This window comes from Hipposideros armiger, unplaced genomic scaffold (genome assembly GCF_001890085.2).
Source record: "Hipposideros armiger isolate ML-2016 unplaced genomic scaffold, ASM189008v1 scaffold_1053, whole genome shotgun sequence".
Lineage (NCBI taxonomy): Eukaryota > Metazoa > Chordata > Mammalia > Chiroptera > Hipposideridae > Hipposideros > Hipposideros armiger.
Window position 1 is genome coordinate 140,450 of NW_017732403.1, and position 12,366 is coordinate 152,815.

General features: G+C 38.1%; 1 protein-coding gene across 3 annotated transcripts in view; it reads left to right on the top strand.

The window, feature by feature from the left end:
* NSMAF (neutral sphingomyelinase activation associated factor) overlaps positions 1–12,366 on the top strand; it is a 59,365-nt gene that overhangs the window by 37,978 nt on the left and 9,021 nt on the right. For 2 of the 3 annotated variants that reach the window (XM_019631903.1, XM_019631904.1), the window contains exons 13-23: positions 1,002–1,178; positions 2,323–2,402; positions 2,931–3,021; positions 3,120–3,183; positions 4,161–4,212; positions 4,420–4,540; positions 4,934–5,065; positions 5,795–5,837; positions 6,173–6,336; positions 7,813–7,912; positions 9,661–9,719. In XM_019631903.1, coding sequence (XP_019487448.1) covers positions 1,002–1,178; positions 2,323–2,402; positions 2,931–3,021; positions 3,120–3,183; positions 4,161–4,212; positions 4,420–4,540; positions 4,934–5,065; positions 5,795–5,837; positions 6,173–6,336; positions 7,813–7,912; positions 9,661–9,719 — 1,083 coding nt within the window. Of the gene's footprint in view, positions 1–1,001; positions 1,179–2,322; positions 2,403–2,930; positions 3,022–3,119; positions 3,184–4,160; positions 4,213–4,419; positions 4,541–4,933; positions 5,066–5,794; positions 5,838–6,172; positions 6,337–7,803; positions 7,913–9,660; positions 9,720–12,366 lie in introns of all 3 variants that reach the window. The other variant, XM_019631902.1, reaches the window with a different exon arrangement.

The following is a 12,366-nucleotide window of genomic DNA, read 5'->3' on the forward strand; positions in this document are numbered from 1 at the left end:
GACTCATGGCAGCCCAGCTCCAGGTTGAGCTGTTGTTCAGCATCTTAGCTGTGGAGGGCAGTGTCACTGGCCCTCATATGTGGGATCCGAACCGGGGCGCTCTGGCGTCTCAAGCCAGCTCTTAACCATTGCGCCACTCGGCCAGCCCAGTGTTCTGATTTTTAAAGCCCTTTCCTAGTATCTGATTAGACAAGAAACTCAGTAAAAGTAAATATAATAGGAATAAATATTGAATCAACAGATGAGTTGGATAAGTTGCTTGATGCAGCCAATAAAAAGTTGAAAGCAGAATTTTTTGAACAAAATAAAACAGTTGACTCATTCTGGATACTCTCTGAAAGGAAAGTTATCCTTGGTGCCATGTAATCTGTGATTCCATTTTTCCTGAGGTATTTCTGGGTATCGTCTTCCTTCTTGTTTGAGAAATCATTGTCCTCCTGCCAAATACATTTTTTCTTCTTTAACAGTTTCCTTATTCCTCACATGCACAAGTAATACAATCATTGACAAATTAGCAGTAGTGTACCTCTTCCAGACCTGAAAGAAAACTAAAAGATTATTTTGTTTTGATTTCATAACAAATGGAGGAAATAAGCTTTTACAAATGGCCCTGGCTTCTAAAAAGCATTAAAACTCAAGCACATTTGGAAAAATTCTTTGTTAGTTACATATTATTGATTATATTATAATATAGTTAATATTATGTTACCATGTAATATTTATGTTTGTTCCATACTTTAGATTTGTTCTATGCTATATATTTAACATATATGATATGTGTTCTAGCTTATATCAAGTAATTTCCCTTCCTGGATCCTCAAGATATTCATACTTAATGGAACGACTATTTAATGAAAACAGACTGTAGCCTACTTTTGTGTTTCTTAAAATGTATTTTTCAAAAATGCATCGAAGGGCCCACATTTAAAGCATCCGATTTTTACATGCTAAGTAAAAGTTAGCCAAGTCCAGTGGTGACCTTGAAGGCCCTTCCTCCTCAGAGCACCACGTTGCAGAGCGCACTGCAGAGAGCTACACGCTGCAGTGGCAGCGCGGGCACCTTTCCAACTACCAGTACCTCCTGCACCTCAACAACCTGGCCGACCGCAGCTGCAATGACCTCTCCCAGTACCCCGTGTTCCCGTGGATCATCAGCGACTATTGCAGTTCAGAACTGGGTAAATGCCACAAAGTGAAGTTTTTAAAGGAGAGTAGATTGTGTTGCAGAGTCATAATATGATATTGGGACAGATTAGAACCCATTTTGATTTTATTACTGAAGATTGCCAGTTTTCATTTGAGGATCCTGGATAAGTGTTATATAAATTATATGTGTTTTATATGTTTTCTTCACTGTCTCTTAATTTTTTGAATCCTAAAAAAAAGTTCTTACATACTTTTTGAAGGACATGCCTAGAAAATATGTGCATGATTTTAAGCCAATGTTATCGTTATTACCCATAAGTACCACGTTTTGAAATACTTTAGTTTTTCACTTTGAAAATCAGATTATCATATTATTTTTAAATTCACATTTAAAAATGTGATTACCAAAGTAATAACTATTCATTATAGAACATTTAGTAAGTATTTAAATATTCAAAAAGAAAATAAAAATCATCAGTAGTTATATTACTGAGAGGTAGCCTTTAAAAAAATTTTTTTTAAATTTTTCAATTATAGTAGAAAAAGGTCGCCATTCTAATTTTGGGGTATATGTAGTTCTCTCTCTCAAGTTATTTTAACAAAAATTTTGACTGTATTATAATTTTATTTTGTAATATTTTAAAATTATATTGTGAACAATAAATTCCTTGTGGCAGTTCACTTATGGAAACTTTGTACTTGAAAGAGAGAACAGATTTTCTAGGAATATGATCATTTATTTCCCTGATAATATTCAGGTCCCTAGTTCTCAAATTATGCTATTATCACAGAATAACAATATTAGCTGTAATTCGAACTTATAAAGTAAATCTCAGTATAGGAATATGGCTTTTATAATTTATTTTTGTTGTTTGGAATATAGAGTAGATCTTTTTAAAAAAAAATCCATGTTCAGGGCATTTCAAATTAGAGATATTCCTCTTGAGTGGCTGTTGCTAACTTATAATTCAAAAGGTCTCACCTTTACAGTTATATAAATAACTATCAGAAATACTATCATTCTAATGGATGCACCAATTTTTAAAAAACAATTTTGTGGAAATAAATGTGTGCATGTGAATCAGTTCAGGGGGGATAATATTATTAAGCATAAGCTTGCTTGCTTTGTTTATTTTAATTATTAATTAATTTTTAAAAATGTATTTAATTATATAGATTTGTCAAATCCAGGAACCTTCCGGGATCTTAGTAAACCATTAGGGGCCCTAAATAAGGAACGCCTGGAGAGATTACTGGTACGTGCGTGGACTTTGGGATTCTTGGTTAATAAGAAACTTAATGAGCCGTGGCCTATGTTTTTACAGTGACTGAAATTCATTTCTCCACAACTTAGGGGAGATGTACTCAGTGTGAGCATACTTTTCCTTACTCCTCTCTGCCTGCTTCCCTCCCCCATGAATTTAGCTGCTCACCACTTTCATTTTTTGCCTTCAGTTGAGAAAATATGAAGCTGACCTGATTATAAGTTTATTGACTTATTTTCATGGTAAATTGCACAAGAGACACACGAAATCCATTCTGTTCAATCCAACCCCAACATTGTTACCACTGAGCCAAGAAAAGCAAAATACTTGTTACAGGAGTGCTATGTTTATGCACAGATTTTCCCTCTTCATTTTCTCTTTCATTTTCCTATTAAGAGAGAAATTAAGGAATTAAAGAATATAATATATCCATGCCATGATTTCTTTTCAGCTTGTACTCCTTGAGTTATTATTTTCTTAGCCAACACTGAGCAGTATTTTTTTTCCCATGTGCGGTAGACGCGCTACCAGGAGATGCCAGAGCCGAAGTTCATGTATGGCAGTCACTACTCTTCCCCAGGTTACGTGCTGTTCTATCTTGTTAGGATTGGTAAGCTTCTTTATCATCACATCCAATTCAATGGTATTTCACATGGATTCATCAGTATTTCTGTGATTTCACTTAACTCTGATTCTCTCCCCCTCTAGCACCCGAGTATATGCTGTGCCTGCAGAATGGAAGATTTGATAATGCGGATAGAATGTTCAACAGGTTTGCCATAAATGCCTCACCCAACATTTTTTAAACTTTATATGTATACAATAGGTTTCAAAAAACTAGATATAACCAAAAATGTAAAGATATGTGAAAAAATCACTAATTGTTATATCTATTCCTTTCAGGCTTTTTTCTAGTTTGTGTGTGTGTGTGTGTGTGTGTGTGTGTGTGTGTGTGTGTGTGTGTGTATGTGAATGTGAGAACATACTTTAAATACAGTTTTTTTCCTGCCTTTTGTAGCCTTGTATTAAATCTTGAAGTTTTCTCCATATTATTAGACACTGTCATTTACAGAATTATTCTATCACATCTTAACACACACCATAATATATTTTAGCTATTTATTTTAACTATTTCTCTATTGTTGGACATTTAGACTATTTCCAGCATTTCATTATTCTAAACAATTATGCTATGAATTGAATACAATTCCCAGTGAGTGCGTAAATAACTTTTTTTTAATTGTAAAAGTATTTCCTTACTCCCCCACCAAAGCATCAGAAATTATAAAAAGGAAAATAAAGTTCACTTGACATCCCACCAAGCTGAGATAATATTTATTGTTAACCTTTCGTCTCTGTCTTTCCAACCTTTTTCTAAGCTCTATGCATGTTTATAATTCCTTTTTGAAATGAGCTATTAAAATAGTTGAATGACTTTTCCAGTGTTTAAGCACCTGCCTCCACTGGCCTCTCAATGAGGCAGTGTGTGTGAGGGGGCTCATGGCATGGACTTGGAGACATCCCACCTGGGGCCGTTACTGACTCCTGGCTCACTCCCATGTGAGCCCAGAGAATTTGTCTCTTTTGTTAAAGGAGGATATGCAGATGGATGTTGAAAATTCTTAATTAGTGAGAGAAATGAGTCAATATAGGTAAAGTGTAGAACAACACCTAGCTGCAGAGAAAGTGCTACGGTTGCTGTTTCCATACCCTAGAGTTAAAATCAGTTGATTTTTTTTTTACTTTTAGTATTGCAGAAACTTGGAAAAACTGTTTGGATGGTGCAACAGATTTTAAAGAGGTAAGCAGTTTAAAAAAACTAATATATAAAATTGTCAAATCACTATATTGTACACCTGAAACTAATATAACCAGTATAAGATTGTACACCGACTATACTTAAATAAAAATTAAAAAATAAATAAAAAGCTAATGATTCATTGGGCTTGTGGTTTCTGCTTTTAAACTGTTAATTGCTGGTGTGTTTGTTTTTCCCTGAAACTTTCAGTTGATTCCAGAATTCTATGGTGATGATGTCAGTTTTTTAGTCAATAGTCTGAAGCTGGATTTGGGAAAGAGACAAGGGGGACAGATGGTTGATGATGTAGAACTTCCTCCTTGGGCGCAGAGTGAGTACCACCTTGGAAGTATTGCATTGTAGAAGTTCTTTACCTAGTAGTGCAATTTTGGTAGTATTAATTATTTAGTTGCCTACATGTTTAAAATAACAGCATAATTCTCTATCTAAATGAGACAATATCAGTCCTTTTCCAAATCAGAAATATTCTGAGTCTGTGATGTAAAAACATTGATATATTTATATTTGAGACAACTGAATCCTGTGAAAATGATTTTTGCCCACTTTCTCCCCCACAAAATTTATATTTTATATGATGAGGGGAACCTTGTTAAGAGATATCACCTCTTGCCTATCCTAGAAGCTTTATCTACATGTGGATAGACAAAAGAAGTGAGAGAAAATAAAATGGAGGCTTATATTTTGATCAAGTCTAATCTAATAGGTCCTGAGGACTTTCTGCAGAAGAGCAAAGATGCACTGGAAAGCAATTACGTGTCAGAGCACCTTCACGAGTGGATTGATCTAATATTTGGATACAAGCAAAAAGGAAGTGAGGCCATTGGGGCCCATAACGGTATGTAATAGTCAGTAAAAGTTCATTTAGCTGTTGATGAAAACAAAACAACTGCAGCCGCCCTTCCCCCCAAAAAAGGAAGGCAAGTCAAGCTTATTTCTTCAACAGAAGTATGTTAGATCAGCAAACAGGGCCTACTGGCTCAGTGACCCTGGATTAGATACTGAGCAACAGAGGAGGAAGTACTTTTGCCTAAAGAATATCTCTTTCACCATGATCCTAATTTTAGCATGTACTCCATCCCATTCGATAGTTCCAATTAAAACTCAGTCAGAACATGATAGAACAGCAACCTCAGCTGCTATGAAGGACCCCAGAGTTTTTTTGTAACTGAGCAGAATGAACCAGCACTAACACACATCCTCATCAGTTTCAGTTCTTACCTGCCTCCAGGTTCCTCAGTGTTGATGACAAGGAAGTGGAGCTGGCAGTTGGGGCCTGATTCCTCACAGGCCTGTGCGGAGGGCAGAGCGACTCGGGCTTCACCTCGGGGAAGTCATGCTGACAGGGAAAGATGCTGAGATAACCTGCCAATTAGATTTCTGCTCAGAAAAAAATAATTCAAACTGATATTTACTGAAGTTGGATATTATTAGTCTGTTTTGCAAAGTGAAAATCAGTTTCTTCGAATAAAAGTGTAAAGTTGTTACTGGGATTTAAAATTCTGAACAGAGTATATTAGAACTGAACAGTACATCTTCCAATAGTGTTTTACATCTCTCTTTTCAGTATTTCATCCCCTGACCTATGAAGGAGGCATAGACTTGAACAGGTACTTATGTCTTTGAGGAGTTTGTTTCTACTTGAGTTACAAAATACCTCTTTAACTAAATGATTAAGGCAGTTATTTAATAATATGAAAGTATGGAAATTTTACAACGAATTATATCTTACTTTCTTACATTATGTGAGTCACTGAGCCTCAGAAAATTATCCAAAAAATCTAAGATGTGGTTTAGACCGTTCTGGCACATAGTTGCTGTTATACAATAATATAATAGTATTTGAAAGTTAATCTCTCTCCTATTGATCTGCATTATTTGAAATGTGTGCTTGCAGGGAACTGAGCTTAGTGCTTTACTGCGTTCTTTGTGTTCTGTTCTAAAGCATCGAGGATCCTGATGAGAAAGTCGCCATGCTAACCCAAATCTTGGAATTTGGGCAGACCCCAAAACAGCTCTTTGTGACACCACATCCTCGAAGGATCACCCCCAAGTTTAAAAGTTTGTCCCAAACCTCCAGTCATAATGCTTCCATAGCAGATTCTCCAGGTAAATTTGCAAAGAGATTATGTGTGAGCACCTTTTGTTTCTCTTTTGTGATTAAGATGTTTCTGACAATTCTGCAGAGGATATAAAACATGCACTGTGCTGCTGCTTAGAGATGATTGTTTTACCATCTTATTGTGGTGCTGCTGAAATAACAAACCTGTTTTTGTTGCTTTGTTTTTGAACTACTAACTTTAAAGGAAATCAAATTACTTTTATTTTCTGGTAATTTGAGACTTGGCAGCATTTTTGTCGTTGTCCCTGTTATGGTTCTGTTTCTTTTTTGTGCTTTTCCGAGTTGGTGTTTGCTTCTTAGCTATTCCCTTTCTCACACTGACACGTCCTGGCCATGGGTGCTGTAAGAGTCACATCCATGCTATTCTTTCCTACTCTTTCCCAGAAATAACTTCCTCTTTCTCTAATTCTCCTCTCCTATCCCCACATATGTCTTGATTTCAAGGTGCTGTGTTTTCTTTATTTGATTACATTTTCGTATTCAATCATTTGACAGATGTTGACAGAGTATTCTGTGCCAGGCATAGGCTAGGTGCTAAAATGAACTTGACCCTGTTCTCACATCTAGTATTTGGAGATGGAAGGAACCCTCATCTTCAGTTACCCATGTTTTATGTTTCATATAAGACAGCCTCAAACCTACAGGCTCTCAGGAGTTTGACACTATATGAAACTTTGGGAGCAAAATCACTTGATTTTTTCTTATTTCCAGTTCTACTATCTGTTCCAGGCACATTTAGTCTTCTTAGGTACACACAGCTGAGCGTGCTCTGAAGCATGGAGAAATAGCTGGCTGGAGTCATGTGACCCAGGGCTGGCTGGGAGTGCTTCTGGAAGACGTAACCCCACACGGTTAAGTCATAAAGACCATAGGATTATCTTGTGATGCCTCTTAAACCCGTGCCCTGCTTAGTCACCAGGCTCATACCATGTCTTGTGATTACTTTATCCAGCCCTTCTTAGAACAGAAGTGAAGGGATTATTTAGCTAGTCCTGTCGAGGAGCACTTGAAATAATTGCATTTATCTCTGCTTTCTTCCCCTCGAAACTAAAACAAAACTGTATCATTCTTAGCGAACTGTCAGATGTTTGCAAAGATTACTGACAAGGAAATGGTTATTCAGTTTTGTATTTCCTGAAGGTCCCAAGTTAGGCGCCAACTGAAAACTTTGCAAACATTGATAAAAGTATAAAAGGACTCTAGCATTAATATTCAAAGAATCTTTTTATTCCTTCTCCAAATGACTTTATTTTATTTAGATTGTATACCTTATTATTGTTCGTTGACTAACATGGAGCTATCTCTCAAGTACATTTCACAGCTATCATATTTTGGTGGGGTATTTTATATTCTCGGTGCTGTGATTTTAATGGAAAATGTTGTGACTCTGATTCTTGTTGTCTGTGCTGCTTGTTAGTAACTTAGTTGACTTGCTTAGCAGTAATTCAGTGTAGTCTCTCCAGGTGAAGAGTCCTTTGAAGACCTGACGGAAGAAAGCAAAACACTGGCCTGGAATAACATCGCCAAACTGCAGTTACACGAGCAACATAAAATTCACAAAGAGTAAGAACGTCTCTGTGCTGTCCTCCCAGAAGTTGGGGGCCTTGGCCTGGGGTGAAACCGTTTTAAGCTGAGTCAAGGGGGACATTAAGTCTCTGCCAGTGTCGTCTTGATTGTTTTTTATCCCCCAAAATGTCTATAGCAATCAGCCATATGAAGTCTATGTAACAAGGGAGAGTTGGGCACAAAGTGGATTTGTGTTGGCCCACCATGCTGTCTGTCATTTCTGTAGTCAGTCATTCTAGAGCATGAAACGGGGTGTGTGGACAGCAGGTGGCTTTGTGCCTCTCAAACTGGGATGCACAGCTCCCCGCGTCTGATGGTGTGAAGCTATGGGATAAACATGGTACATGTATCTTACCTAGGTATTGAATTTGCTGATGTTATAAGAGAAAAAAAATGTTTTTAAAAAATGATAAGAAAAGTGTGTGTGTGTGGGGGGGGTGTGTCGGGTGCCAAAAAAAATGTGTACAAGTAGACACGTTGGTCAACGTTGTTCAAGCAGTTCGCTGTAATCAGAAATGTCTGGATGCTGATGGTAACCACTTTGAGCACCTCTTGTAATTGCAAAAGTCAAACGTGACTTGTATTCATCTTTTGTTATGGGTATATATTGAGTATTACAACTTTAATAGTATTTTTCCTTTCTTAAAATGTGTATACATTTTCTGGCACCCTCTGTATGTGTGTATATATATGTATATGTATGTATGTGTATATATGTGTGTGTATATGTGTACGTGTGTATACATATACATATAAATATATGTGTGTATATATATATATATATATTTATATATATATATATATATATATATATATATATATATAGAGAGAGAGAGAGAGAGAGAGAGAGAGAGAGAGAGAGAGAGAGAGAGAGGAGAGAGAGAAAACATTGAGAACTTCACAGGGATTTTAAAAAGAATACCTATACTACCAAGAAATTGTGCTTGCTGTTGGGAAGGGCTGATGAGTGCTCCTTGTCTTCTGCCGAGAAGGATATTTATGTACTTGGGTAGAAGGGCTTGAGCAGCACTGACATCGCCTCATCCATCCTGGTGCAGATAAGAAAACCCAGGCCCAGAGACAAGGCTCGTCCTGCTCCAAGGCCATAGACATCCTGTCTGACAGTTTGATATCACATACACCACTGGTCGTGCGTGAAATGGAATGTGCCAGCCTAGCTTAGATCAGTGGTTTAAAATCAGAGCACAGCCTCCTGAAAAGAATACATAGTTCCTCCTTATTCATGATAACAATGACGTTTCTTCTCTCAATTTCTCTAAATGGCACGTAGAAAGGGGCCTTGTCATCCAGCAGTGAAGACACGAATGAGCCTTTGCCAGGACATTGGTATCATCACTGCACAGATGCTACGTAAATTCAGTTCAGTAATGAAGCAAGTGATTGTAAAGAAGAGTTTCAGTAATTTGAGTAATGGTCAAATAAGGTGAAACTGAAGGAGAAGCATTAGTAGTTTCCCCAGTTGTCAGAAACATGTTAAACTTCAAATGCAGCAACTAGAGAAGTGAAGAGTGGGAATGTTTTCTAGCCACAGGTATTGTCAAAACAGAATTAGAAGTTGCCAAGCGAAGTTTTGCTAATGGCAGGCATCATGTGACTAGAGCCAGCAGATGAGCTGTGAAGAAAAAAAATTACAGAAGCTTGGTAAAATTAAATCAAGGACTTGAAAGAGACGCATGACCTAGTACATGGTTGATGGTAATATATAAAACTTTGTTTTTAAACAGGGCGATTACTGGAATAGCAGTCTCTTGCAATGGGTCTTCGGTCTTTACAACCTCACAAGGTATGTCTTCCCACCTGAAAAGTGGCTTACCTAGAATCCTAAAGTGTCCAAGTTTCTTAACTCTCAGTCCAGGACTGTAGTTGCTTCTGCTGCCTGCACATAAAATAGATTTTGAGCAATTAATTTGTAGTATATTGCATAAAATTTCATTGTAGTTTGCCAAAAAGAGTCATGAAAAATGCCTTTCTGTTTTTGGGGAGGTTTCCCAGAATTTATGGTCTAGGGCAGAAAGAGCTTACTTCCCATCTGCTTGCTTGGAGGAGCCCTTCCCGCAGCCCTGCGAGGCTTGTTTGCTCCCCCGTGGGCCTGAGTGAGAACGGGAAGGTGGGCTGCAACTGCTGGGTTGGAACCTAGGGCCTGGCAGGGCGCGGTGCGTTTCAGCATACGGAAATGCAGATTTGCTGTTAAGTTTTCCATTTTTGTCACTCAGCATATATTCAGAGTGTTTACTGTAGGATTTAGCTTTGAATTCTAATTCGTACACTGTTAATGTGCTTATACATTATTAAAATATGAAAAACCCTGCCGTGGCTAGTTGATGTGACTTGTACTGTATTTTAATGACACATTAGAATTTTACTGGTTTAATCTCTTGCTATACACACCACTGCTTTTCCTGGCAACCTACTCTTTATGACTAAGTAAAGCATGCCTTGTCCCTCTTATGTTCGGTGTATGGTGACAGGCACTCTGGAAGGTGTGAAGATGAAAGGCGTCATATGTTAGCTGTCCTGCTTAGGTTTGAAGATTACTGGTTGTACCTCAGAGTTAGTAGTGGACTGTTTTTGAGTCTACTTGCTCTTTAGTCTTTATCATAGGGAATTTTATTTTTCATCCATTAAGGTAAGAAATGGTGCTATCCAACTAAACACTTCCCAGGTAAATCAGTTACTACTCTCAGATTCTGTAATCATGGTTTAATTATTGTAGCATGTCATTCCTTTCTCTTTCAAATACAATCTGAGATTTTATGAAGCAGAATTTTCCTCAAAGCACAGAAAATGATTACTCTGTAGAGCAAAGGAAGTTAACGTGCAGGATACACACTGAGCCATGAGGCGGTCACTGGGATGATGGTCCGATAGAAGGAAGCAGTCGGTGCTTGGCCAGATTCCTACCTGCTGAGTTTGCCAACACTGTAATACAAGAGAAAATGCTTTACCTGTAAGCAAAGCTTGTGTTCTTACCTGGATTTGTCTGACATGGCTTGTTGAATCATTCAGTTTGACCTTGTTGTATGACCTTACAAACCATGAGTTTTAGGAGCATCAAGGCTTTAAACCTTGGAGGCTTATTAAGCATTACAGGGCTTCTTTGTGAGGTGTTTTTTTGTTTTTGTTTTTTAAGTCAAAAGCTTCTATTCTGTTGGTTTCTTCTCTTAATAATTCCTATTACTGATTTATAGCTGTATGCTGATTGTCACCCCAAAGTTACATTTCTTCCTCAGATATGCAGTGTATGTTTAGGCACATGACATGACAGGGACCCAACCATCACCTACGAGACCAGCTTTTCCAGCCACCTGTGACATGATTACCTCTGGTACCACAAGGGAGTCTTAGATTTCAAGGAAAGCATTTTTACATGCCAGGCTGGTTATGGTTTTCTGTAGGATGCCCCAAATGAATAAGCTCAAGTAGACTTTGTGGTGAATACTCAGAATTGCCTGTAGAAAGGTCATTCTTTAGAATCAAAGGCAATGTTGGGGGGAATAGACTATCAGGGGTACCTCAGGGAAAAGTTCAGTGATATTGTGTTTATTCTTCTGTTTTTGTTTTCAAGCAAATGCTGGAGGTGTTTTACTTAGACTCATGTTTATAAAGTCTCAGGTTTTCTGTCAATTGGTATCACAAAAACTAGGTTGAAATATTAAATTTAATATACAGAATAAATTACTTAAAGCTCATTCTGACCTTTTTATCATGTTGTATAAGTGTAATGGTGACCCTATATTTTCTATCTTTGAAATTTAAACCTCTGATGTAATTCGATTTGACAGTGGTTTGTCTTGGGACTTTTTGAAAGTTTTTTCTTCTTTCCTTTGTTTGCTTTCCTCTCCTCCCCCCAGATGTTGATGACTCTGTTTGTTTACTGTACATTTTGTATGCATACCAGTTCCACTGGTTCTGTTTACTTCCTGGCTGGGTAACTTGGGAGGGGTTCTGTGCATCTATATGGGGTTCACGCTGACCCTGGGGCAGAATAGCCTCTAGGAAGCCCATTTTCCCCCCTGAAGTTGCCTGGCCGACTTCTTCTTCCTTGGTTCTGCCCCTCCTTGTGAGTCTATAAAACCTTTTTGCGATAGTAAGAGAAGGGAGGCAGTCTTTTTTTTTTTTAAGATTTTATTGGGGAATTTAAGGGGAACATTGTACTTTTCCAGGACCCATCAGCTTCAAGTCAAGTTGTTGTCCTTCAATCTTAGTTGTGGAGGGCGCAGCTCAGCTCCAGGTTCAGTCGCCGCTTTCAATGTAGTTGGGGGTGGGGGCAGCCCACCATCCCATGCGGGAGTCGAACCGGCAACCTTGTTGTTAGGAGTACGTGCTCTCACCAGCTGAGCCATCCGGCCGCCCATTGGCAGCTAAACTCGAGCGCAGCTCACTGGCCCATATGTTGTTGGAGAGTGGGCCCTTCTCAGCGCAAAGTCCAG